This window comes from Epinephelus moara, chromosome 6 (genome assembly GCF_006386435.1).
Source record: "Epinephelus moara isolate mb chromosome 6, YSFRI_EMoa_1.0, whole genome shotgun sequence".
NCBI classification, from domain to species: Eukaryota; Metazoa; Chordata; class Actinopteri; order Perciformes; family Serranidae; genus Epinephelus; species Epinephelus moara.
In genome coordinates this window covers 41,590,114-41,614,543 of record NC_065511.1, presented here as the reverse complement: position 1 = coordinate 41,614,543, position 24,430 = coordinate 41,590,114, and the positions used below count along the sequence as shown (strand labels likewise).

The 24,430-nt window shown below is 42.7% G+C and overlaps 2 protein-coding genes across 5 annotated transcripts in view; one reads left to right on the top strand and one right to left on the bottom strand.

The window, feature by feature from the left end:
- The window catches only part of LOC126392472 (collagen alpha-6(VI) chain-like), a 310,923-nt gene that overhangs the window by 101,074 nt on the left and 185,419 nt on the right, over nucleotides 1-24,430 (top strand). The gene's annotated exons all lie outside the window — the stretch shown is intronic.
- The window catches only part of LOC126391497 (atrial natriuretic peptide receptor 1-like), a 122,473-nt gene that overhangs the window by 94,730 nt on the left and 3,313 nt on the right, over nucleotides 1-24,430 (bottom strand). For all 4 annotated transcript variants that reach the window (XM_050046331.1, XM_050046333.1, XM_050046332.1 and 1 more), the window contains one exon: nucleotides 22,135-22,945. In XM_050046331.1, the coding sequence (XP_049902288.1) occupies nucleotides 22,135-22,888 (754 nt within the window). In that variant the 5' untranslated portion in view covers nucleotides 22,889-22,945. The remainder of the gene's footprint in view (nucleotides 1-22,134; nucleotides 22,946-24,430) is intronic.

Here is a 24,430-nt window from a genome sequence, read left to right as displayed (position 1 = left end):
ACTCAGACCAGCCCGTCTGGCACCAACAACCATGCCACGTTCAAAGTCACTTCAATCACCTTTCTTCATCATTCTGATGCTCAGTTTGAACTTCAGCAGCTCGTCTTCACCATGTCTACATGTCTAAATGCATTGAGTTGCTGCCACGTGATTGGCTGATTAGCAGTTTGTGTTAACAAGCAGTTGAACAGGTAACACACCTAATACTGTGGCTAGTGAGGGTATAACAAAACCTGTCTCAGGACACTTTTCATATAGAGCAGGTCTAGCACTGTACACTTTAATGTAAATTATAGAAACACAACAATTTTCCATAACAACTTGGTGACAGTGGCGAGGGAAAAAAATCATATCAGAGGCAGAAACCTCAAACAGAACCAACATCCATTTGTTTTGGAGAGAAAGAGACCTCTGCGAAAAATTTGACTCCCGGTAAAAACCTCCTGAACAATCAACACTGAAGGAACTCTAACCAGGATAAGTTATAGTTCAGTCAGGACCACTTTTGTCAAAGAAAACTTTATTTCTATTTGCAGTATTATATTTGGGGGCATGACTCTGTTCTAGGGCCTCTCTGCCTTTCCTCAGGCCTGCACAGAGAGCCTAAAGTGGAGAGAGCACATCTCTCTGCCCTTCCATGCGCCTACATGGAAAGCCTAAGGCAGAGAGAGCAGCAGCAAAGACCCCCCAGGAACAGAACAGAGCAGCATCAATGACAAACAGAAATGACAATGATAAGTCAGACGTCATGTCTTGCCTGAACCAACACTCTGCTCAATTTGGTTGCAATTTGCAAGATTGCCTCTAAATCCCCCTAAATCTCACACACTTACTTTAAATACAGTACTTTGGTAAATATATTTAGTTTCATTCCACCACTTCCAGTTACAGTAGAGAACTGGACACTGTTTAATCATGAGTCCTGAGGCTATGAGACCAGCTGAGCTCATTAAGTGGCTCCTAAAAGTAATTTAAAGTGTTCATTTGCAGCAGTTTTGACTGTAAGGACATTCACAACACAGACATATGTTGGTGTACACAGTTAAGTATTAAAATCCTTGTAATATCCTATCTTTAAATTTTCATTACAATCAGAGACCAGGGAAGAAAGATGGCTTCTTGTAAAACTTTTGCCTTCATAATTAAGACATGGACAACCACAATGGAAATACAGCTCTGTAATGTTTTCTCTCCGTCATATCAAAAGTACAACACAGTAATCGTCGAGTATGAAGAGGAAATGTGTTGAGATCAGATTCTGTAGCCTAAAGCACGTAAAATATTTGGTAAAATGGATTATAAAATCATAACCACCATAATTATGTGTTTAATTTGATTTGGTTATATGCATGAGAGTGGATGCATTAAGAGGTCCCACTGAGGCTGCAAATACACAGAGCCCAGATGTTCCTGCTGTTACACCGTCTGTTGCAGTCCTGTCTATTTATTTAGAGAAGCACTGAAACCATTTCCTGATAATTATAGTCGACTAATGAAGTCTGGGGCCTGAACTTCCTTGTACAGTACAAAGTACAGCATGTGTTCTTCAATCCAAACATCTACTCTACAAAGACACAAAATATTTCAAGAAAATGTGACTTAAATTATGAACAGACACCGAGGTGATTGTGATATGATGTTGATGGTGCGGAGAGAGTATTTCAGGGTTCAATATTTGAACAGATAGAAGTAGGGATGCACGATATATATCTGATAGATTATCTGCAGATTAATTCCATACCCTTTATGTTATGATGAACTAAAGTTAGGCACCATACGAGATAAATTAGTCTGTTTTTGTTAGCTTCTCTTGACTGTAAGGGAGCCATGAGGAACAATTTCACTCGGTGCAGCTGCGACCTGGTTTTGTTCCATCTTCCACACAGTGTCATCATTATTTCGCCTGCCTTTTTGATTTGTTAACTTTTCCTTGATATCTTGATACCGATGCCAAAAGCCACCTTTGGCTGTGTTATGATGCATCTGCCGGACGGCACCTGTCATGGCAGTATGATACGCAGACGGGCATACGATACATCACAGGACGGTGTCAGTTTGAAACGCTGCTGGTAATGACATAATATAGGGGACGCAAAGTGCCCATGGGGCAAGCAGGAGGGGAGGTGGCTGGGTCCAACAAACCCCTGCCTTTCACCTGGAAGCCCGGTGGGCAAATTGTGATTTGTGATATTGGGCTTTATAAACAAAATTGATTGATTGATTGATATTTTATGGTGTTTCTGTGTCATAAACAACATCAGCTATCATAACCACACCTGATTTCAATAAGGTACAATGTTTGAAGCTGGCTGAGTGTTGTTTGATCACTGATAGTACTGTTTTGAAGCCGAGTGACCAACTTGTCATTTGGAGCTCCGCCAGGATCTTTGCATGGAAAAACACTGTAGAATGGTCATACTTTGAGACAAATGTTCATTGATAGTGTGCCTACAGCCCCACAGTGTCATTTACCTGCTCAGATGAAGCCACAGACAGTTATTCATCCTGAAAAACATTTTTAATTTTATTTTAGGCAAAATCTTCAATTTTTTACTGACTTCAGAGGCTCATTACTCTGTCTCTGTATCACCTAGAGTGTTTCTGACACTCTCACAAGAAACAAGAGAGTTTTCTTTCATGCATGCATTTAGTCAGAGCGGTTCAGACGCTACAGTCATTTTAATTTGGGTATGTCATTTTAGGTGTTTTCGCTAACATGGAACGTCAACAGCAGATGCAGCAGGATACCTAGCACGTAATACGAGGATGTCCAAGTCCACTGACAAAAGAGCAATATGGGACGACTTGGGATGAAAACTCAGTATTGTTATTAGCATCTGAAACATGCTGCGGTGCATCTTCTAAAATTACAAGAATTTTCCAGTGGCTGATAGGGATAGACAATAATATTGGCATGTCAACAATATCGGCCGATATTGGCTTCAAAATGAAATATTGGAATCAGCCAACATGCCAAAATGATATATGTTTATTTTAGAAAAAGAGAGAAAACTAGTTGGTCTGTATAATCAAATGTTGATCAAAACCTTTTGTTGGGTGCTCATGGAGAACAGGAAACAACAGGATACACAGATAGGCGCTCCAGGCGCTCCAGAAATATAGAAAATGAGGAAGGAAATATTAAAAAGCCTTTATTGTAGTGGTTAAGCCATTTAAAGAGCCGACATGTTTCGACTGCTGTAGGTCTTCACCGGGCTTTAGAAACTAGTTTTTACATCTGCTTTACAAATGTTTTAAACCACCACAAAGTAAATCAACACCCTGAGAAAACAAAAGGCTGTGAGTCATTATTTTCCTCAGGGCTTTTCAAATTTTAAACTTAAATGTTCTTTATAAATGCCGATAAATCAGATAATGAAAAGAAACTAGCTAAAGTTCAGTTAGGAAGACAACACTTTTCATGCTCAGGCTGTAAGTTTCTTTCTCACCCTGCCATTCACTCCTTGCACATGCTCAATTCAGTCATCAGCTGATTCACAATCAACCAGTAACACAGCGACACACCTTCTCTCTCAGCCTATCATCTTACTGCTCCTCATTTTAAATACGGTTCTTTCTCTGCCGTAGTTCTTTCCTGCTGCCGTCATGCGTGCCCTCCACCTCCCCATCGCCACCGATCCTTTACAGATTCATCGGCCTCATAGGCTTCATCAGCCGTCACCCTCAGAGTCATCATCTATCACCTCCAACAGTAGGCCCGTTTCCACTGAAGAAGTTCCTGGTACTATTTGGGGGGCAGGAACTTTACAGGAACGTCCTCTCGCTCGGCCCTCTCAACCGCCGTGTCTCCACTGAGAGAGCGGAGTAGGAGGAAGGTTCCTGTAAAGATACCAGGCTCTGGATGTGACGTAATCGTTGCGCAACCATTTTGACCGGGGCGACACGGCAAAGAAACCGGCTATTTTGTCGCTTTCTGTTGACGTCCCATCCCACCTTGAGTATATCCCATCAGCACCAAGTAAACCCCAAGCCCCACCCAGAAGTTTTTCAGGGCCGTTCTGAGTACCTACTCCGAGGCAGGGACTTGTTTAGCCCCTGTAAAAGTTCCGGGGGTGGTTCCTGTGGTGGAGACACGCACCAACGGCCCCGGCCCTGTAAAATTACCCCGAAGTTCCTGCGGTGGAAACGGGCCTAGTGTCTGGACTCCATGGGGGGGGATTTATCTGCTGCCGCTCAGATGTCCCTCGATCACAAAATGTCTCCCTCCAAAGACTTCTGTTAAATCTAAATCAGCATAAATCATCTGTTAATCTGTACGCTCATATTCTGTATTAAATATTATCTTTACTTCATCTTCTGTGTCTCCTGATTGAAATAACAATATAATACAATGTGAACACAAATACATGGTCTTAAACCAGGGTATGACATTAGTAGGCCTACATAAAAGAAAATACATCTAACAATAAAGATAACCCAGGGTACAAGCATATAGAAAAACAAGGTATATTCAGTCAGAAGATTCAGGGAATAGAGTTGCATAACATAATGTTCTAAAACATATGGATATATCAGTAACGGTGTCAATAAAAATAGTTACCAAAGTTACCTGTGGACTAAATGTTACCTTGAGTCCTCAGCAGAAGAATTTTGTCCTTCTTTAGCATTTAAACAACTGTCTGTTCAAAGTAAATGAAAATAAACAGATTCTTATGCCTTTGTTTTTTCTGCTGTACCAAACTCGCAGTGACCCATGACTCCTAAACCGGGGAACTAACAGAACGGTTACACCTGTACAAATAATTGTTTGTGTCTGAGTCTACATGGATTTGGTGGCTCTGGCTTTTCAAATGTGAGGATTTGCTGATTTTCTTTGTTTCACATCATCATCAGAACATTTACAGACATCACTTTGAAGTCTGGTAACACAGGTATCTCTTGGTTGTTTTTGATATATTAGATTATTTATCTTTGGCCTTTAGGCTTTGAGAGATTATTAAGATCCATTCCAGTTATTGCATGCTGGTAATAGACATAAACACACTCATTAGCATTTATTGTGACAGGCGGTCGTGCTAAATTAAAATCAACTGTTGCTGGAAACACTTCACTGCTCTCATGGTCTCCAGTGACCCTTTATATAGTCATTCAGCTATCCACTCTTAATTAGCATCCGCTAGCTGTGAGAAGCTAACTAAACTGCAACCTGGCTTCAGTTAATGAGGGCAGAGCTGATTAGTTTAATAAGAAGAGCGGAGGAGAAGCCGCCCTGTTAAAGATTAACTACTTTCAGTCTCTGGAGAAACACCAGCACACTGGAAACTCTAATTAGTTTCTCTTGTTGAGGCTCAAAATGAATATTTTCAGTCTACACGTGGTCGTCTGTCTATCCATGAGAGCAATCAAGCGTTGAGAAGTCACGATGCCTCTCTCGCCCTCTTGTCCTAATTGGTTGGGCTGTTATTGACCTTAAAAAGTGGCAGGAGGTGACGGGCCAGAGTCCTCAATCAGCTGGAGGGCCGTTCACTCACAGAGAACCACAGATTCCTCCACTTGAAGCAGCACTCAGAAGGTCTGAATTACATCTCTTTTCAGCATCAGGCATTTACACCCAATTCAGACTGTTTTAGGATTAAAGCACATTATGTCATCATGTCTACTCACATGGTGGGTAAATAAAACTTAAACAGTTGAATAAGAAAATATTCAATCTTGTGTAAAACTATTAGAAAAACCCACTGAATCTTAAAAATCAGCACCAGTTTGTGCCTCTTGTGAACTATCATTACACTGAAGAGTGAAGATAAAACCCTGAAATCTGTTGAGTAACACTTAAAGTTATTTCCAAATGAATCCACACACAGTCAGGAACGTAAGAACTGCTGTTACATGCTGGAACTATTTCTGGATGAATAATAATGTATCCATCCCCCCAAATATCATGTGCAGCGTCTTTGCCTACAAGTCGCTAGATACGATCTTTGAGCACAGGTTTAGTTTTGTACAGCCAAATCTGGCACCCACACTGTTACAGGAAGCTGCACACAGTCACTGTGGTTTTTGTATTTCTGTTTGTGTCCAGATGAAACGAGATTCGATCCCAAAATATTCCTTTAAAGGACATTTCTGTTGATGCAACAGACGGAGCGGGGGTCTATAAAAACATAACGGAATCCCAACCTGCTGACTCACCGTGGAGGCCATCAGAGAAGATGATACTAATGTCCCACATGGTGTTTATTTAACCTTGTTTTATTCAGCAGATGTGAGCCAGCTGCTTTACATTTACCAAACCCAAACTAGATTCAGATTCCTTTTACTCCTTTATTGTTATTTTTTATGATGAAACATATAAACGAAACACTGTTTCACGTCTAAAATCGGCAAAAATAATAGTTCACAGTGCAATTAATTTATTCGATTAATGAATAGATAAATAAATCTAAAATAAAAGCTACTAAAACGGCCAATAAAAAGAGTACAGTCAAAAGATTCAGTAGGAAGTTAAAGTGGAGGAGTTAAGGGTCAGCTGCCTTGCTCAAAGGCACTCCTGCTGGGGAATCAATACTCTGTCCACACATACAGACTGTATTAAAGAAATGGACAGCCAAGGGACTAGGACATACTGTAGGGGTCTAGAAAGTGAAGCCAGTATGGAAGTGCCTAAAACCTGCGTTCATGCTAATGGCCAGCAGGGGGCAACCTGCCTGATATCAGACAGAACTGTCATCTCGTTACACTTTCTCGTTTCTCTCGTTACTGTTCCCATCTTCAATCTGATGTTGTGTCCAATCTAATCATTTTCTGGAGGGGAGGTCGATTTGATTTCCCTTAACCAACCACCAAAGACCAATGAATGTAACGTCATTTTAAGTTCACAGTGATGCGTAGCCATGCCAACATACCTGTTTTGCCCCAGTTTTAAGAGTGGCGCTGTCATAGACTGGCTCAGTATCATGTGCAATGGTGAAATCAAATAACCACCACAGAGCTCAAACTCCCAGCCCTACCTCACTGGTCACAGATACTAGCTAATTAACCTCAACCCTAGCCTTCAGATAATAGTGGTGTGTACTTATGCACTGGTTCCACTGGGACCGGAAAAGGCAACCAGAAACTGGCGACCCTCAGGAAACCAGAAAATTGCTCCCAAGACATTGTCTTCAGCCACACTCTCCGCTACACTAAGTTAAAACAACAAACTGGTCGGCCTCCTGTTGAGATCAACCACTGCAGCCTACAGAGGGGGTGCGTGGCTCCTTCAGCCTAATGCAGCCATATTCACCAGTTACATGCACCAGTATTTTTTTGAAATTCTAAACACATGGGTTTGCAATCCAAAGTGGGGACAAATGCTGCTCCTTTCAAACATCCACAGAAGTTAACTACACAAAAGTAACCAAACAAAACAAAAATCCTTGTGTGACACTCCCAAAAAAATAAAGTTACAGTGATCACACATAAAGCACCTTCACCTGTACTCCAGAAAAATGCTTAACCTCAATTTAGCATTCACAAACCACAAGAGTCACACACCAAACTGATCATATAACAAGTCAGGTCTACTTTGTCACACTAGGGCTAGATTTAACCTTACCAAATGGATCTAACCCTGGACGAGCCCCTGTTTATTACGCCCCACCCCTGGGCGGCTCTATGGGACGAACAAAACTCCACCAGTGACCCAAAATACTGACATAAGACAGCTAACAAGGCAACAAAAATCCAACGCTGAGAGGCAGCAGGACCAGTTGACCCCACACCAAGGGCCATATTCTCAAACATTCTGAGAATACTCTGGCAGAGCTCCTAACTCAGACTTAAAACTTTTGGTAAGCAAGGAAGGGACAGTAACTTTTATCTTACTGAGGGGGCGTGGTTGACCCTGTTGCTAGGTGTGATGCTGTCTTTTAACAGATGTGATTGGTTGTCACAGACATGCCCTTTTGTGGGCCTGCAAGGTGTGGACACCCAGCGGAAATGAAATGAACTGCTGACTGTGAAAGTGTTGACGTTGTTAGTGTGATCACTGCTGATGGAAGGTTGAGACAGACTGAAGTCATCACTGCTGCTCTGTTGAATTTATCCAGTTTTTCAAATATCTTATTACTGTGATGATTTTATTTCTGGCGTTATAGCGTCATTTTGTTAGGTGGGAAATGTGTGCATATCCCAAATGAGATCGACTACAAACATTATTCCTGCACAGTCTCATCTGTAGCATTTCATTTACTCACTCATTTTGTGTTTAGAGACCGTTTCTCTGACCTCTTTGTGTTTCTGCCATTTTCTCCTCTGATTCAGAAACTCTTAAGGATCTTAAAAGTCCTCCTCCCTGCCCCTAACAGATGCTTTGTGGATCACTTTTATCTTTACAAGGACCTAGTCTTAACTTTAAGGAGAAATTCTAAGAAAACATCACAATTCTTCAAATTTCATCTCTAGGAGCAACTCTTAATGCTAGGAATCTTTTTGAATACGGCCCCAGAAGCCTCTCTCCTCTGCTGCTGGCACAGGAGCTCTGAACGGGGCGTTCAGATGTAGCGTCTAAAAGCGCATGGAAAACGCCAGCTGTGCTGTTTCCATCCTTTTATCCAAGGTGCTTTGGAGTTTGCGCTACTGTCACTCCTGCCGTTACTAAGCAACCAAAAACGGCTGTCACTCACGGGGGGGTAAAAAAGTTACAAAGTTTACAAAAAAGTTAAATGGATTTCCAACACCGTAGCCACAAAAATAGCGTATCATGATGCTCACCAGTTATCCCAAGCTCCGAGCTGATAATTCTACAGGCATTGTTCCTTCTGTTGGAGTCAAAGTAGTACGACGAAGACAGATCATATAACTCTGGGTATCCCTGGACAAGAATGATCAGTCGCTCCTCCATTGCTTCCTGCCTTTCACATCACCGGATGTTGTGAAGTCCGTTGGACGGAAAGGAAGAAGCAGGTCCGTGGAGCTGATTGGTTAATTCTTATCACATGACATGCAGTGTGCTTGCTGCATTCGGAAAAGTAGTGCGCCGCGGACACGTACGAAAAAACAGGCGCGTCGCACCGAATGCGCGCTGCTACGGCGTCGCTTTGGATTATGAGCGCGCTTGACGCGCGTCTACATTGAAGCTAATGGATTTGTGCTCGCAAAAGATGCTACATCTGAACGGCCCCTTAAGGAACTCCTCCATGCCAGGTGCAATGCACTTCGTTAAGTAATGTGGCACACCTGAGCAGATCTACAATGGAGGGAAAAGGGACAGGGGCACAGAACACATACAGCCATAACAGGAGCACAGCAAAGTTAAAACAAACGATATTAAGAAGATGTCGATTAAGAAAGGCCTGGATAGCAGTCAGTGCGTTTACGTGCACAGCTAAGTGGAGCTACAGTTACAACTCGACTAGGACATTTAATTGGACTACTGTCCTTGTCCCAGTATACAAGCACGGGAGGGGAATCCATTTATTGAGCCAAGTATGTGCGACTCCTCTACAATAGGTGGAGATATGCCCCCTTTCAGCTTGTTAGTATTGGACCTTTTTCCTGCATGGAGGAATTCAACTCCCAACCACACTATCTGGATGTTAGTTCCACTGTGAGAAATTAAATTTAGTCCATTTTCTCCGATGTCATTTAAACGTACTGTCTATGTTGTCTATAGCCGTCGCCATTGTTGTTATTACTCCTCATTGGTTGTGGTGCACCCTCTTGTCCAAATATGGCCACTTCTGGCTTCAAAAACAAGATGGTGATGGCCACAATGCCAAATCTCAAGGCTTCAAAACTGGAGTCACAAACCAATGGATGACGTCACGATGAACTCTTACAGTCTATGTTTCACACTCATTACAGGATAACACTGGCAAACAGTAACTGCTGTTATATGCGTGGACCTCTGTAATAAAACACCTTGTTTTTGCAAGATAATGAACATCTGCTGTTTTTACGTCCCTTCCAGTAATTCATGATAACATCACATACAGTGAATTTAAAATGGATCACTGTCTGGGGTCAGCTCTTGCACCTCTGCATGTAATACTGAGAAGGCATCACTGAGTCACCGAGGGTTTGGGGGTGGGGGGAGTTTAAACTGTGTGAGGCTGCAGCAAAGCTGGACATGTCTTCCCCTGCTGTCAGTTCTCAGTGTGTCTGAAACATATGGCCTCACATTAATGAGACACAAACCAGTCTGAATATGGATCAGCTGTTCTGACTCAGAACATTTTCCGTAGCTGTTAACTGGTTGTGTCTACTGTATCAGGTCAGCATGCACTGTTTCACCTGGAGAGACTCATTGGTTCATTTGATCAGGTTTTCATTTTCAATTTTTAAGTTTATAGCAAACAATTTTGGTTTAAAGTCAAAAGTTAGTAAAACAAAACAATCATTACACTTCCCTTTAAATGAGAGGACATCTTGGTTTGGATATCGGCTGGCTAGCTACACTGGATCACCCCAAAATATTAACCCTCACCCCCAGAGGTTTAATCGACGTCAAACCGTAGCTGATGGGTTCCGAAACTGAGCAGGAAACAACAAACACAATTAAAATAGACCAAAAAATAAACCATTTAACGACATAACCTGCTTACCTACTCACTGTAGAAGCACAAATATCAAGAAAAGAAATGGCCACATCAACAAGATCTGCAATTCTACATAATCAGGCAGGTGAAACGCTCGGCTGCTGAAATGCATTCGGTGGAAGTGTCCCTCTCCGCTCCCTTGCATGGCGGTGTTGTTTCTTAAATAGCGATGATGTGAAGGTGATGAAGGAGACTCCGATGACACCATCTTGCTTGCATAAAAAAAGGTATATTACAAGAAGTACAGCATCTATCAAGCATCTAGGATGCTTGGAGAGGTTCGAGGCCAATGTGAACTGCTCTGAAAAACAGCCCCAAATTACCCCCATTATATAGACTCGCTGTTTCTGTGAAATGTGAGACAAAGTCAAACAGACAACAGAGAGTCACCCTAGTTGGACTTCACCAAACCTTGACCCTGGGCCATAAATATCTTCTTGACCCTGACCATACATGCTTCTGACCCTGGGCCCCTTACTGGTCATCTGTTCCAAAGCTTCAGAGTAAATGATAATACACTACAGCGGCAAAGATAACATGCCCAACTTTGGTGGAACCCGTCAAGTTATCCAGAGCAGCGCACTCTCAGAGTGGCAGAGCGCACTCTGGACACTCTGTCTGTGGAGACGGAGCAGCAGAGCGCCGAGCGGAGTGAATGTGTGATTAACTTAACCGTTGGTTCATTCATGTAGAAATATAACGCTCCGTTTCTTCCACCAACAGGGCTCTCATTTTAGTGTAGAGCGTCAGACTGAATTTACCAACGCACCATGTCAGGTCACTCACTCTCCGGGACCGCCAGTGTTACTTGAATAAGTAAACACTGACCAACGGGACCAGACTGGCCGACCCGTATGCTCTCACTCAGTGGATGGATGATGTCACAGGAAGCCAATCTTACAAAGGAGGACCACACTTGTTTGTTTTGCTATGGAAGCTAACGTTAGCTAATGTGCTAAAAAGTTAGCGTTCCAGAGAAATCCAATATTCCTCTTAATCCCTCCCCAGTTTCTGATGAGGTGGACATGATAACCCTTAATACACATAACCTTATTCATCCCTACAACAGGAAATACTTTTTCCCTAACCTGATATGAAGTGTGCGCTGCACATGTGAGCATTTTTGATGATGGCCTCCGTCCAGTCCTTTGGTCTTATCACATTTAACCATAGTTGTCTTTGTTTTTGTTGACGGGCAGTGGCGGCTGGTTTTGAGCCATGACTCCTTCTATTCTGGCTCCCAATGACACAACAAGACAAACACATTTTAACACTCCTATGGAGCCTACAGCCCTGTGGTGTCAGCTCTAAAAGGGTCTATAGATCATTTTAAAGCCGATATCGGCCGATACCTATGACAGTAGAACTGTGGAGAGTCTAGGAATGAACAAGGCAGTGACGGCCTGAGCTTCTACATCTGATAGCATGGACCTTCTATAGATTTGCTGTATGATCTTTCCCCAACAGAAACAGAGTCTTATTTTACTGCCGCACTCTCTAAAAGAAGCTTTCAGAGGTACTGCATGTTTGAGTAATGAGACAAAAGGCAGGGCCACAAGGTAAAATTAGCCTGAGTGTGTTTAGCAGGAAATACCTACAGATCTGATAGGCCGACTGTAGTTCCCATATAAGGCGGCAAGTTCCTGACCTCTGTTAATAAATGCCCTGTCGGGAGGTTTAGAGCCTCTGTGGGAACCGGAGAGGGAAGCTCGTTGGGAGCTGATTGGGAGCTGGTGTGTTTGTTTGTGCTGGTTCACAGATTGATACACCTCCGCAGATAGAGGAAGCATTAGACTGTGGGCTGGATTTATGATTCGATTACTAAACTTCATCAGTAACAGGACTCAGTTTATTACTACAGCTTAGCAGAAAGCAGTGAGGTGCAGTAATGTTCTCACAACCTTTAACCACATTTAAGATCCTTTGTTGTAATTTTCTCTGGTTAAATATTAACTCATCACACACTGTAAAGCACCAACTGATTTTTGAGTCCAACTAATTGTCATGTTTTCTTCACAGCTTGTCTGGGGTACGACAGCTTGATTTTATTTGCATGTCAAACACAAAACCTGCGCTGAATATATCTGAATATATAAAAGATTTTTCCATCTCATTTAAAATGTCTGTGTTTTCAGTTCTTCCTCGATGTTTGATTTTAATTCTGACAGTTTTTATTGGTGTTTAAAGAACCTTCTGGGGCTGCAGAAAATGGGCATTTTCATCATGAATCTACCTGCAGATTATTTTACTGATTAATTGTTTGATGTATAAAACGTGAGGAAATGAGCGGTCACGGTGCGGTGTTGATCAGACGGTTAATGAAAACAGTTAAATCAGTCCGGACACTGTAGTCGATGCCTGGACACAAGAAAGCAGCTAAAAAGGATGCTGAAACTTTAACTGAAGGAGAATCACCATCTCTCCCACAACACCTAACATGGTGGACGATGGGAGACGCCGGATAAGTCCTCAGGTGAAATTCTGAGTGCAATTCACGATTTAAAGAAGTGAAGAAAGACTTTGCATCAAAATTTGATACCATGATACAGTCCATACAATCTATCCAAGGCAATGCTAACTGGGGCTGAGGAGTGGCTCAGGGCGGTGAAAGATGATGCATCAGTGCTAAATAAAACAACAAACAGCTGAAAAAGCAAGTTGAGCGTTTGATAGTGAAAATAGAGGACTTAAGCCCAGTTCAGACCAAAGATTTGCGACGAGACGAAACCGCTTTAGAACGTTGCAAAGAAAAGTTGCAGCGGTTTGAACTGGTCGGTCTGAGCTCGACTCAAGCTGGCTGACGGCATCACCTGCAACTCAGCTGGTCAAATCGCTGGCGGTTGCATCTAGCGGGGAGAACTGCAGATTGAAACCAGCTGAAACTTCTTCCAGTGTTTTTACCAGCAGCTGAATTATCTGGAGAGGTCTGCTCCTCTCCAAAACAAACCAAGCAGGTGATTAAAACAGTTAAAACACTGAATAAAGCAGTTTAAAGTTACAAATCAGTGTTTCTCCAACACTGTGTGGCGTGTCAGAGATGTGCACATGCTGGTGTGTGCTCACCACAAATCAACTCCAACTGGTCGTTTCATAAAACAGATCAACATCAGGCATGAGAGTCCTGTGAGACGGAGTCTGGGCTTTTCCGAGATGTGCTTACATGTTGTTTTATTTGTTGTAGATCTTTAAAACAGTACACTGAAACATCAAAGCAGGCTGCCTTGTTGCACGATCCAAATCTTTTGTCAAATTTTCGCTTAGCAACAGGGATTTGGGAACAGTAAGCGGAAGCAGGGAGAATGCTGGTCAAAGGGGAGCATATCTATGTTCCCCGGGTTCTGTGTTCCCAATTTCACCCTGCAAAAAAGGTTCTATTTTTAATTTTTTTTTTTAATTTAAGTTTATATACTTTATTAATCCCCGAGGGGAAATTCAATTTTTCACTCTGTTTGTCAATTACACACAGGTCCGAACACACACATGCACAAACTGGACCTATACATGCACTAAGTGGAGAGATGTCAGAGTGGGCTGCCCATGACAGGTGCTCCGAGCAGTTGGGGGGTTCGGTGCCTTGCTCAGGGGCACCTCGGCAGTGCCCAGGAGGTGAACTGGCACCTCTCCAGCTACCAGTCCACGCTCCATATTTTTTTTGGCCAGACGGGGACTTGAACAGGCGACCCTCCGGTTCCCAACCCAAGTCCCTATGGACTGAGCTACTGCCGCCCCACATGCCCCTATGTTCCCCGCTTATCCAAAAAAGGCAGGAAACATAGCAGTTGCATTAATATGTTGTTTTAACATCTCTAAACACACACAACGGAACATAATGGGGAGAAATTACAATCAGAAACTTACCCTTTGGGTGATCTATGGTGGCCAATCTGGGCAATTATATCCTTTACAGAAGGTTTTTTAATCCAGCCGTTAAATGCAGTGTTTCAGTCAGTGCAGATTTCTTCGAGCAGCCAAAGACCAACTGGTAAGAAAAGAATAATTATCATGGGCGAAATAAAGATAAATAAGCTGTGAAGTGCAGCGTTTTTTCGGGGAACTCTGTTCAGTAAATCCACCATGAATATTTATTAGTTTTGTGATAAAAATAAATCGTCTATGTTGTTGATCACGGATGTTGATATCACCTGTTCAGTTCGGTCCTTCGACCAGTCAGATACTCAGATTTCTTCCTCTCTTGTTTTTATGACGGTAGCATCATCCATAACCAATACTTTTCCTCCCCGGTCTCCAGTCATTACCTTTGCCATCGTCTTTCAACTGATTAAAAAAGACTGACCTCTACCCTCTTTGAATGGTGTAATGTGTCGTACAGCCCATCAAGCCACACGAGGGTGTAGTTTGAGAAGTTTGACTTGCTTCATGGCCGCGATGTTGAACTTCCGGTTGTGCGAGTAGCGTCACTTCCTGTTTTTGTCCCGTCTCATATTAATGGCCATGCCTGTAAGTTCTGCTTTAAATAAACTAAACTATGTGTTTCATACATGTTTCCCTGTACCTATAAGCAAACAGGGAAACGCATTAACTGTACATAATTATTTATCTTTATTTCGGCCATGATCAATATTCTTTTGCTTACGAACACTGGTAGATAACTATCTTGCCACCAGGTGGTCTTTGGCTGCTCCTGACGCTATCGTCATAAAAACAAGAGAGGAAGAAATCTGAGTATCTGATTGGTCGAAGGACCGAACTGAACAGGTGATATCAACATCCGTGATCAACAACATAGACGATTTATTTTGATCACAAAACTAATAAATAATCATGGTGGATTTACTGAACAGAGTTCCAGAATAAACGCAGCACTTAACAGCTTATTTATCTTTATTTCGCCCATGATAAATATTCTTTTCTTACCAGCTGGTCTTTGGCTACTCAAAGAAATCTGCACTGACTGAAACACTGCATTTAACGGCTGGATTAAAAAACCTTTGCCCAGATTGCCCACCATAGATCGCCCAAAGGGTAAGTTTCTGATTGTAATTTCTCCCCATTATGTTCCGTTGTGTGTGTTTAGAGATGTTAAAACAACATATTAATGCAACTGCTATGTTTCCTGCCTTTTTTGGATAAGCGGAGAACATAGAGCCTTTTTTGCAGGGTTAAATGGGGAACATAGAACCCGGGAAACATAGGGATGACCCCGGTCAAAGTAGCCAGCCAATGGCAGGCTCGTAGCCACAGTCTACATCTGGTTGGTCAGATGTCATCTAGTAATTATTCTGTGAGGTACTTTACCATCTAATAATGTGACTGATTTCTAAATGTGTCTATGTGGATTAGAATTATCTATTGAAGTCTTACGGTACGTGGTTAGGCCTGACGACGTGTTGAAAGGTATTTGTTGTTTTTTGACTCGTGTCTTTGTGTCTAAATCAAAAAAGAACATCAGCTGTGCACGTTGCTCCTGAGCACCTTTCTCCCTTCTGGAAATGTGCTGCATCATTCACTGATGCAGACTTTTCCACTGGGTCCTCAGGGCAGAGCCATTTGCAGCGCCGAGCTGTTGTCTGGCCTGTGGACGCATCGATTCAGCTCATATTTCTGGCTGCTGCTCCAGTGATGGTGCCCCGAGGCAAGGAGCAGGAGTTAATGTCTGACTTAACAACCCGAGCAGCCCGGCTGGCTCGCAGGGCGGAAAGTGACAGAGGAGAGAGATGACGGGGCGATAGGCAGAAACCATGACCAGCAGACGGTTTGTATAACTCTGTTCACATGAGCTCAGAATATCTGCGGCTGCGGTCTGTGCAGCTGAATCAACAAGAAAACATTCAAAACACTCTGCTGTGTTTTCTGCTTACAGCCATGACTTGCTTGTTTTGTTTGAGTGTGTGTGTGTTTGTGTGTGTGTGTGTGTGTGTGTGGGTGTGTGTGCGTAATAATGTGCATAGGCAAGATAAAACGCTTTATTACAGTACATGCTACACTGGATGCTATAAGATAAGACAGAGATTGACGTAGGATTCAGGTTGTATTTACTCTGTGAGAATCTCATATTTCCAAAATGTCAGCTTCTGAAGAACTGAGCCACCTCTGATTATTTATAGCTTGTTAACCACGAGTTCGTCCACAGACTGTCCACTGTACAGTGTGTCTCCAATATGTTTAATTCTAGATTCAATCAAGACTCAAAGGTTTCTAAAAGTACCATGTCACACTCTCCACAACACATCCAGCAGTCTTCTTTTGATAAAATGCTAATGCTTAATAAAACCTTGCTCAAATCTTCAGTTTTAAATACTTTTTAATTATCGTATAATTTCTGCTGTGAACACTATTAGGCCCCGATCCCACAGAAAGCATTTTGTAGGTTGAAAAACAAGAGGCACACCACACTGCCTGTTTTTTATAATTCAGTGCCGCTAGTAAAGTCCAGCTCAGACCAAAGACCGGCTGATGATGTCACCTGACACTCAGGTAGCCAGTATCTCACTATCACTATCCTCATTCAGATTTTAAGAAGCTACAAATTATATTCAGCCACAAAATAAGTCTGAAAAGCTGCAAATCAGAACGGAGGTACAGAGAGTTGTTGACTAGAGATGATACACCGTCTCATGGTGGTCACTTCCTGTCAACGTTACAGATCAGAAGTACAGAGAGTTGTTGACTAGAGATGATACGCCGTCTCATGGTGGTCACTTGGTGTGAACCAGCAGGTTTTTAGAACGGCACACTGCAAGTAGTCACCTGTTTCAACTCGTCTAGTCGCGAATCTTTGGTCTGAAGTGGGCTTAAGAGTAGGCCTGCATAATATGATGTTAATTCCACTACAGAAGAGACTTGATGAAATTAGGTGGGGAAAAACACTGATGATTGGCAGGCTGAAATCAGACGTCCAATGGCAGGCTTATAGCCACAGTCTACATCCGGTGAATCAGTCGCCTTGTTATAGTACGCATAAATTACATAAATCATGAATTAAGATAATTTAAAGGTTGCCAGGTTGGGAAATTTAAGGTGAAAATCAAGAAGTTAAGACGACAGGGAAACATAAATATATATAATATGAATAATTTCTCTCCTTAATTAGATAATCAATTTCAAAATCTGCCATAATGTCTGTATGCATTCAGTGTGTTGAATTCAGAAGGCATCTTAAGACAAAGAAAGAACTGGCTGCGGACATCCACTGTTCCCAGAGGCAGCTTAAAACATCAGGTATCATGAAAAAGAAAGATGAAAATCAGAAGTTTAAGTGGTAGGTGTTTTGAAACTGGAAAGTTAATCCAGTACATTAGACATACTGCTTTGTTAAAATGCTCCACATTCATTTATTGAACTCGCTGCCCTTCATACCAACGTGTTCGTCTGTGATAAGATTGTACCCTGTGATTATTTTCAGGTAATTTAGGGGAAATGAGTGTTGATTAGACGTGTGGTTCAGCTGCACTTTGACCGCTCAGCTCCTGCTGTGTTCTCATTCTGTCGCTCTGCAGTTTGCTCTGTGTTGTTATTTGTCATTTTTATCTGAGCTGTGTCTAATTCCTGCAGCCGGGGCGCAGCGGGGAAGAACTCAAGTGAACGTTGGACTGAATTTTGACGATAAACCTGCTGCATGAAAACACACAGAGGTGCCAACTATAAGAATAAACAAAGAAAGGGCAGTCTGAAGATGCTGTCCTGCTTTCTCACAGCCGACAGTTTGCGTCTGAGGGAATTTTTTTCCTTTAGGATTAAATTACTGGAAACAAGAGACGCTGAGAAGCTGAGACAAAATTGATTCCATTTACAGACAGTAAATCCACACACGTCAATAACAGGCTTAAAAGAGCATCGTTCAGTAAACACAGCTGATTGATCGCTTCAGCACATCAAAGAACTACAGACATCCTGAAACCAGTCACAGTGAAGTGTTCTCACCTGGATCATATTGATTAAAATGAAGAAAACACATGGAACAGTTTGTTTTCATTTGCTGTTATAGAAGACAGGATTAATGTCGTGCTCACATCTGCTGATCTGTATCACTCAGAGTAAACCAGCATTTTAAATCTCCCCTTCCACCTCTACACTTCTACTCCCAAACAAATTTAGGATTCAAACACCCAGAGCTGCGACATAAGTTGATTAGTGGTTTAGACGGAAGAAAATGAATCTGAAAATGATTTTTTTATTTTTTTTATTTCAGGCTTCTCAAATGAAGTCCTGTGGACTGTTGGTTGCTCAAAACAAGCATAATGAAGATGACACTTAAGGGTTTTAGCCATTAATAAATAAAGACAATAACGGTTAATTGCAGCCCCACAAACATCAGAGTCACACAATGCATCAGAGGCCTTCTCACGGTTAACAATTTAGACCATAGAAACAAAAGCCTCTTGGCACTAAACAAACACTTTAATGTCTTTCAGTCAGGTTTTTGACGAAACCACAGCACTAAGACTGCTCTTGTTAAGGTCGTCAATGACATCTACTTAAACACAGACAGTGGCAAAATTTCTGTGTTAGTATTCCTGGATCTCAATGCTGCATTTGACATGGGTGGCCACAACATATTAGAGGACTGACTGGACAACTGGGTGGGACTTTCTGGCACAGTACTAAACTGGTTAAATTCCTACTTGAAGGATAGTGACTACTTTGTGACTATAGGTAATTACATATCTGAGTGTACAAAAATGACATGCGGAGTTCCCCAAGGCGCTATATTGGTGCTTCTTCTGTTTAACATTTACAAGCTTCCAAATTTCCATCACCATGTCATTAGAGGACTGTGGTCCAATAAAAGCTCTGACTGAGTGCATCGAACAAATCAATGATTGGATGTGCCACAATTTTTTTTCAATTAAACAAAGACAAAACTGAGGTAATAGTTTTAGGGCCAAGGAAAAACAATCAAGTCAATGCTCGGCTTCAGTTGGAAATGTTAAAATCCACAGACCAAGCCAGAAATCTTGGTGTAGTCCTGGACTCAGACCTGAACTTCAGCAGCCGCATTAAGACAATTACAAAGTCAGCATACTGTCAACTTAAGAACATATCAAGGATAAAATTACTGACGTCTCAGTAGGATCTGGAAAAACTTCTCTGTGTATTTGTCTTCAGTATACTTGAAAGGTCTTCCTAAAGAATCGACCAGTCAGCTGCAGCTGATTGAGAACGCTGCTGCTCAAGTCCTCATTAAGACCAAGAAAGTAGATCACAGCACTCCAGTTCTGAGTTCTTTACACTGGCTTCCTGTCTTTCAGAGATCAGATTTCAATTTATTTATTTGAAATCACAACTGTTAGTTTATAAAGCACTGAATAGTTTAAAGCCCCATTACATTTCTGACCTTCTGCTACACTATGAGCCATCCAGACCACTCAGGTCCTCTGGGACAGGTCTGCTTTGTGTCCCCAGAGTCGAGACTAAACATGGAGAAGCAGCGTTTAGTTTTTTATGCTCCACATATCTGGAACGAACTCCCAGAAAACTGCCAGTCTGCTGTAACTCTCAGTTCTCTTAAATCAAGGCTGAAGACTTTTCTGTTTGTCGTTTGCCTTTTATTAAATCAAATATTTCTTACACTTCTTCCATTTCATACCTAGTCATATTTTTAATTTTATTCTATATTTTCTGGCTTTCTTTTGCACTGTTTTTGATGTTTTATGCAAAGCACTAATTAATAATTCTCAGAAGAAAGTATGGTGCATATTGACCTGAGGATAATTAGACTATAGCCAAACGGGGAGAGAACAGCAACCCTGGAAGCAGACTAAAGCTTCACCAATTAAAAAGCAGCAACATAAGGCAGCGTGATGGCTGAGTGGTTCAGACACATAACCTGCAGAAACATAAACTGTAACCACAACATCTCCTTCTCAGTTACGTCTGGAGATCTTGGCTGCATGTCACCCCCCCCCCCATGTTTCCCTTCAACTCTACTGTCACTACTAATCAAAGCTAACAAAGCCAAAACACAGAAATTGCAGCACTGCTAGTTATTTTTCTTGTAGTTCACTCTGTAATCAGAGCTGATAGAGTCTGCGTGCATATACTTTTGAGTTACTTTCTCACAGCAGACATTTTGACAGTAAAAGCACAGGTGTGTTTAGTAACATTCATGATGTCTGTAGGTCCTGGTATTGATATTGTGTGTGTTAGCTCACTGAAATAGCTCACCCAGACTTGAAAAGAACTGAGCCATTGTTAATATTATCAATTCCAGCTGTGCTTCCCTGCTGTAACAATTCAAAATGGCTGTGAAAAGGATCTATTAGGCCCAGTTCAGACCAAAGATTCACAATGAGATGAGCTGAAAGAGGCAACTGCTTGCAATGCACCGTTCTGCAACGTTCTAAAAACCTGCCAGTTCAGATCTGTAATGTTGACAGGAAGTGACCACAATGAGACGGTGTATCACCTCTAGTCAACAACTCTCTGCACTTCTGATCTGTAACGTTGACAGGAAGTGACCACCATGAGACGGTGTATCATCTCTAGTCAACAACTCTCTGTGCTTCCGTTCTGTTTTGCAGCTTTTCAGACTTATTTTGTGGCTGAATATAATTTGTAGCTTCTTAAAATCTGAATGAGGATAGTGATAGTGAGATACTGGCTACAGTGATGAAACAAAACCAGCATCAGATGGACTGTATTCATAATCAGTACACCACAATAATATAAATAACCAGCGCCAATTCATCAGTCAATGAGAATGTGTGTGTGTGGGTGGGGCATAAGCACATACAGCCAGCAGCAGCATCGACCCACCGTCTCGCACCGGCACACTGAGAGGACGGAAACAGAGGGCTCGGCGGGGACAGAGCACCTGCTGCAGCAAGCCAACATGCAGTCTGTGGTCATTTTGACTTGACCAGCGGACTTCACTACAAGCTGATTGGCTGTTGAAACAGTTAACCCCTCCAAATCCCCTCCAATGATATCCACGATCTGGGCCTCTTCATATCAACCCTAGAGTCCACAGTTACACAAAGAACAGTTCGTATGATGTCTTACAAATTAGTGCCCCCTGAATGACGTTAAGTGCTTAACGTACAGTTACATAATTAAGTTAAAGTTACTGTAGTCAGGTTAAGGAAAAAGAAACATGGTGAGGATGAACCATAAAATGACTCATAGTTAACTTGAACTTCACAAAGTCCTGTGTTTTGTGGCCCAACCACCACCCCAACCTGCCTTCTTATGGACCGCTCTGGACCACTTCTTTGTTTACACTCCTGTCAGCAGGCGGGTCACATGATCGCAGCCTTCAAAAATACATGGGTGCTGCATGAATATCTTGCTCATGATTATATGGGATATGTACAAATTTGGGTGCATTATTTTTTCGTAGGAAAACAAACGTACAGTTTATGTGAGAAGCCTGCTCAGAAGACGCAGCTCACATAGATGGTGACGACAGGATGTAGGTGTGTCATGTAGAGTGTGTCATGTTCTTTAGTGCGCTGACATCATTGCATGAGAAACAAAAACTAACCAGATCAAATGCAGACAATATAACATGACCCCTGGTTTGGACTTTCAGGGGTAAAAAGACCCTTAATATATATTCCGACTTGGGTCCCAGATCAGGTCTCACTTACTAGGAACCAAGTGGACTGAACCAACATTTAGTCTGGAGACTCACCTCGTCCGTCGTTCTGAACATCGGAGATGATTTGGGAGTAGTTGACCGGCTTGTTCTCTTCGAACACTCTGTCAGCGATGGTGATGTTGATGCCCTTCAGCTCTGTGTACAAACCCTCCACAGCAAAGTAACAAGGCCGATCATCCTCCTTGTTGTCACTGAACATAAGCATCACATGCTCCCGCCACCCAAAGTGCTCACAGATCCGCAGGGCGAACTTCCCCAGCTTCTTGTGGGTGGGGCCTGTGTTGGTGATGGACGGGTAGACTCCACCGTAAAAGGCGACGGCTGGAGCACCCGCTGTAACCATGGGAACGTTCCAGTGGGTGGTGAAGAGTCCAACAGGGGAGGAGGTGTAGGAGCAGCCAGGCCCGATGAAAGCCCACGGGTCATACGCAAATTTAAGGTCCACAGCCACGAGCGGGGCAATGGACTCGGAGCAGATTCCATCCTTTTCACTGTTCTTGAAAGCATAGACGAGGTGGTGGTCAGGGAGCAGGGTGGGGTCGGCGTTGACTTCTTTGATGGCTCGCTCCAGGGCAGGACCAATGCGAGGCCAAGCCCACGGGTAATCTGTGTTGGTCTGTGGTAAAATAACAGCCAGCGTGATGTTGTGCTGTGGCCGGTATTCATGGTGGCCTCGAGTTTGACGTCTCAAGCTGCGATGTCGAGATGATCTCCCGATGACCGGCTGTGGGTCGAGCAGAACCAGCAGAACCAGCAAGAGAATGGTGCCCGCCTTCCAACAAGCCATCCTTCAGCCCAGCAGGTTGTCCACTTCCACCACAGCTGAATAATTTATCCCCGTTAACTGTAGATACACACATGGGAGACATTAACAAAACATGCAACATAAATGAAGTCCTGTTATCTGAGCTCCAAGAATGAGCCTCACCTCCTCCTGCAGCTAAAATCTAATAACATATTCAGACACTGAGACCTGCTTTGGTTGGTCATGGCTGAATTCACCGTAATCATTTTGTCCATGTCAGTCCTGAGTGGCCTTTGCGAGTTTGGGACCATGCTGAGTCGTGGGAGAAAAACTCCCCGAAGCTGGAGAATGCGAGGACAATTTTCCTGGCAGCCCTGCCCACCTCATCTACAGCACAGAGTTGGTGTAATACACTGAAAGTGTTTTCTCAAAGGCAGCCTGCCCTCACTAACATCTCAGACACTGTCATCCCGTGATAAAAAATGTCATAAATAATATGAAGGATGTGCTCAAATTTCTTATCCACTTTAGAAAGAACAGACTTAATGCCAGACTCAGCTGTGTTAACTGACTGAGCAGGTCAGTGTTCAATGACAGTGAGAATTAGACAATATTAGATGAGATGTGTAAGCTCATGGGTCCTGACCGCATCACTGTCGTGCCACAAATGACGTTAAAGCACACCCTCTGGTGTTATATTGCAATTGTACAACTATTACCAACAAAATAAAACATAGTCAAAATGTAGTCATGTTGAGGGGAAATTAGTTCCCCAAATAAAAAGCTTTTTGTAACTGTTGTCTCTCTTTCCATAGAAATACACGGGGTCTGACCAGTGGCGTACGGTTGTTATGATGCCCCAGTGCACGCTATGATGACAGCCCCGAGTGCGAAACAGCTATGCTGTGTCTCAAATCACATACTTCCGTTAGTACACTTCCATGTACTATGTGCACTACGTACTCATTGGCGTAGTGCGCAAATTTCCACAGGGTAGTGTTGTCTCAAACCAAACACGGCCGTTGTGCCGACCGCAAATTAGCTAGTTAGCAAACTAGCATTGGCATTCGTGTTATCGGTCACGGTACTAAATCATTACAGACTGCTAAATTAACCCAACAAACATACTGCTGGCTTACATCCGACAACAGTATAGTGGTGCTTAGTGCAAAATACACATGTATTTGTACAACGCAGCAACGTTCACGGTCACACAGTCCTCCGCCGCTATTTCCTGTTTTAAAAGTGGTCCCTCCCCTTCCACTATGTAGCCAAGATGGCGACCATTGAGAGCAAGAAGTGTCCATAGTTCCACACTCAACTTCTTGACCGTTTTGAGTGCACCATCCGGGTACTCATAGTGTAGGCTGACCAAATGTCCTCTTTTGCCTGGACATGTCCACTTTTCACGTCCCGTCCGGGGTGTCCGGGGGGTTTTTATAAACTGATGATAATGTCCGGTTTTCCGTGTGTTTGTGTGTGTGTGTTAGAGTGCGGCACGGGCCGCATATTTCTGTCCGAACCCGAACTGAGCCCGACATTATTTAATGACCAAAGCACTGAGTTTGTGTCACACAGTTGTTA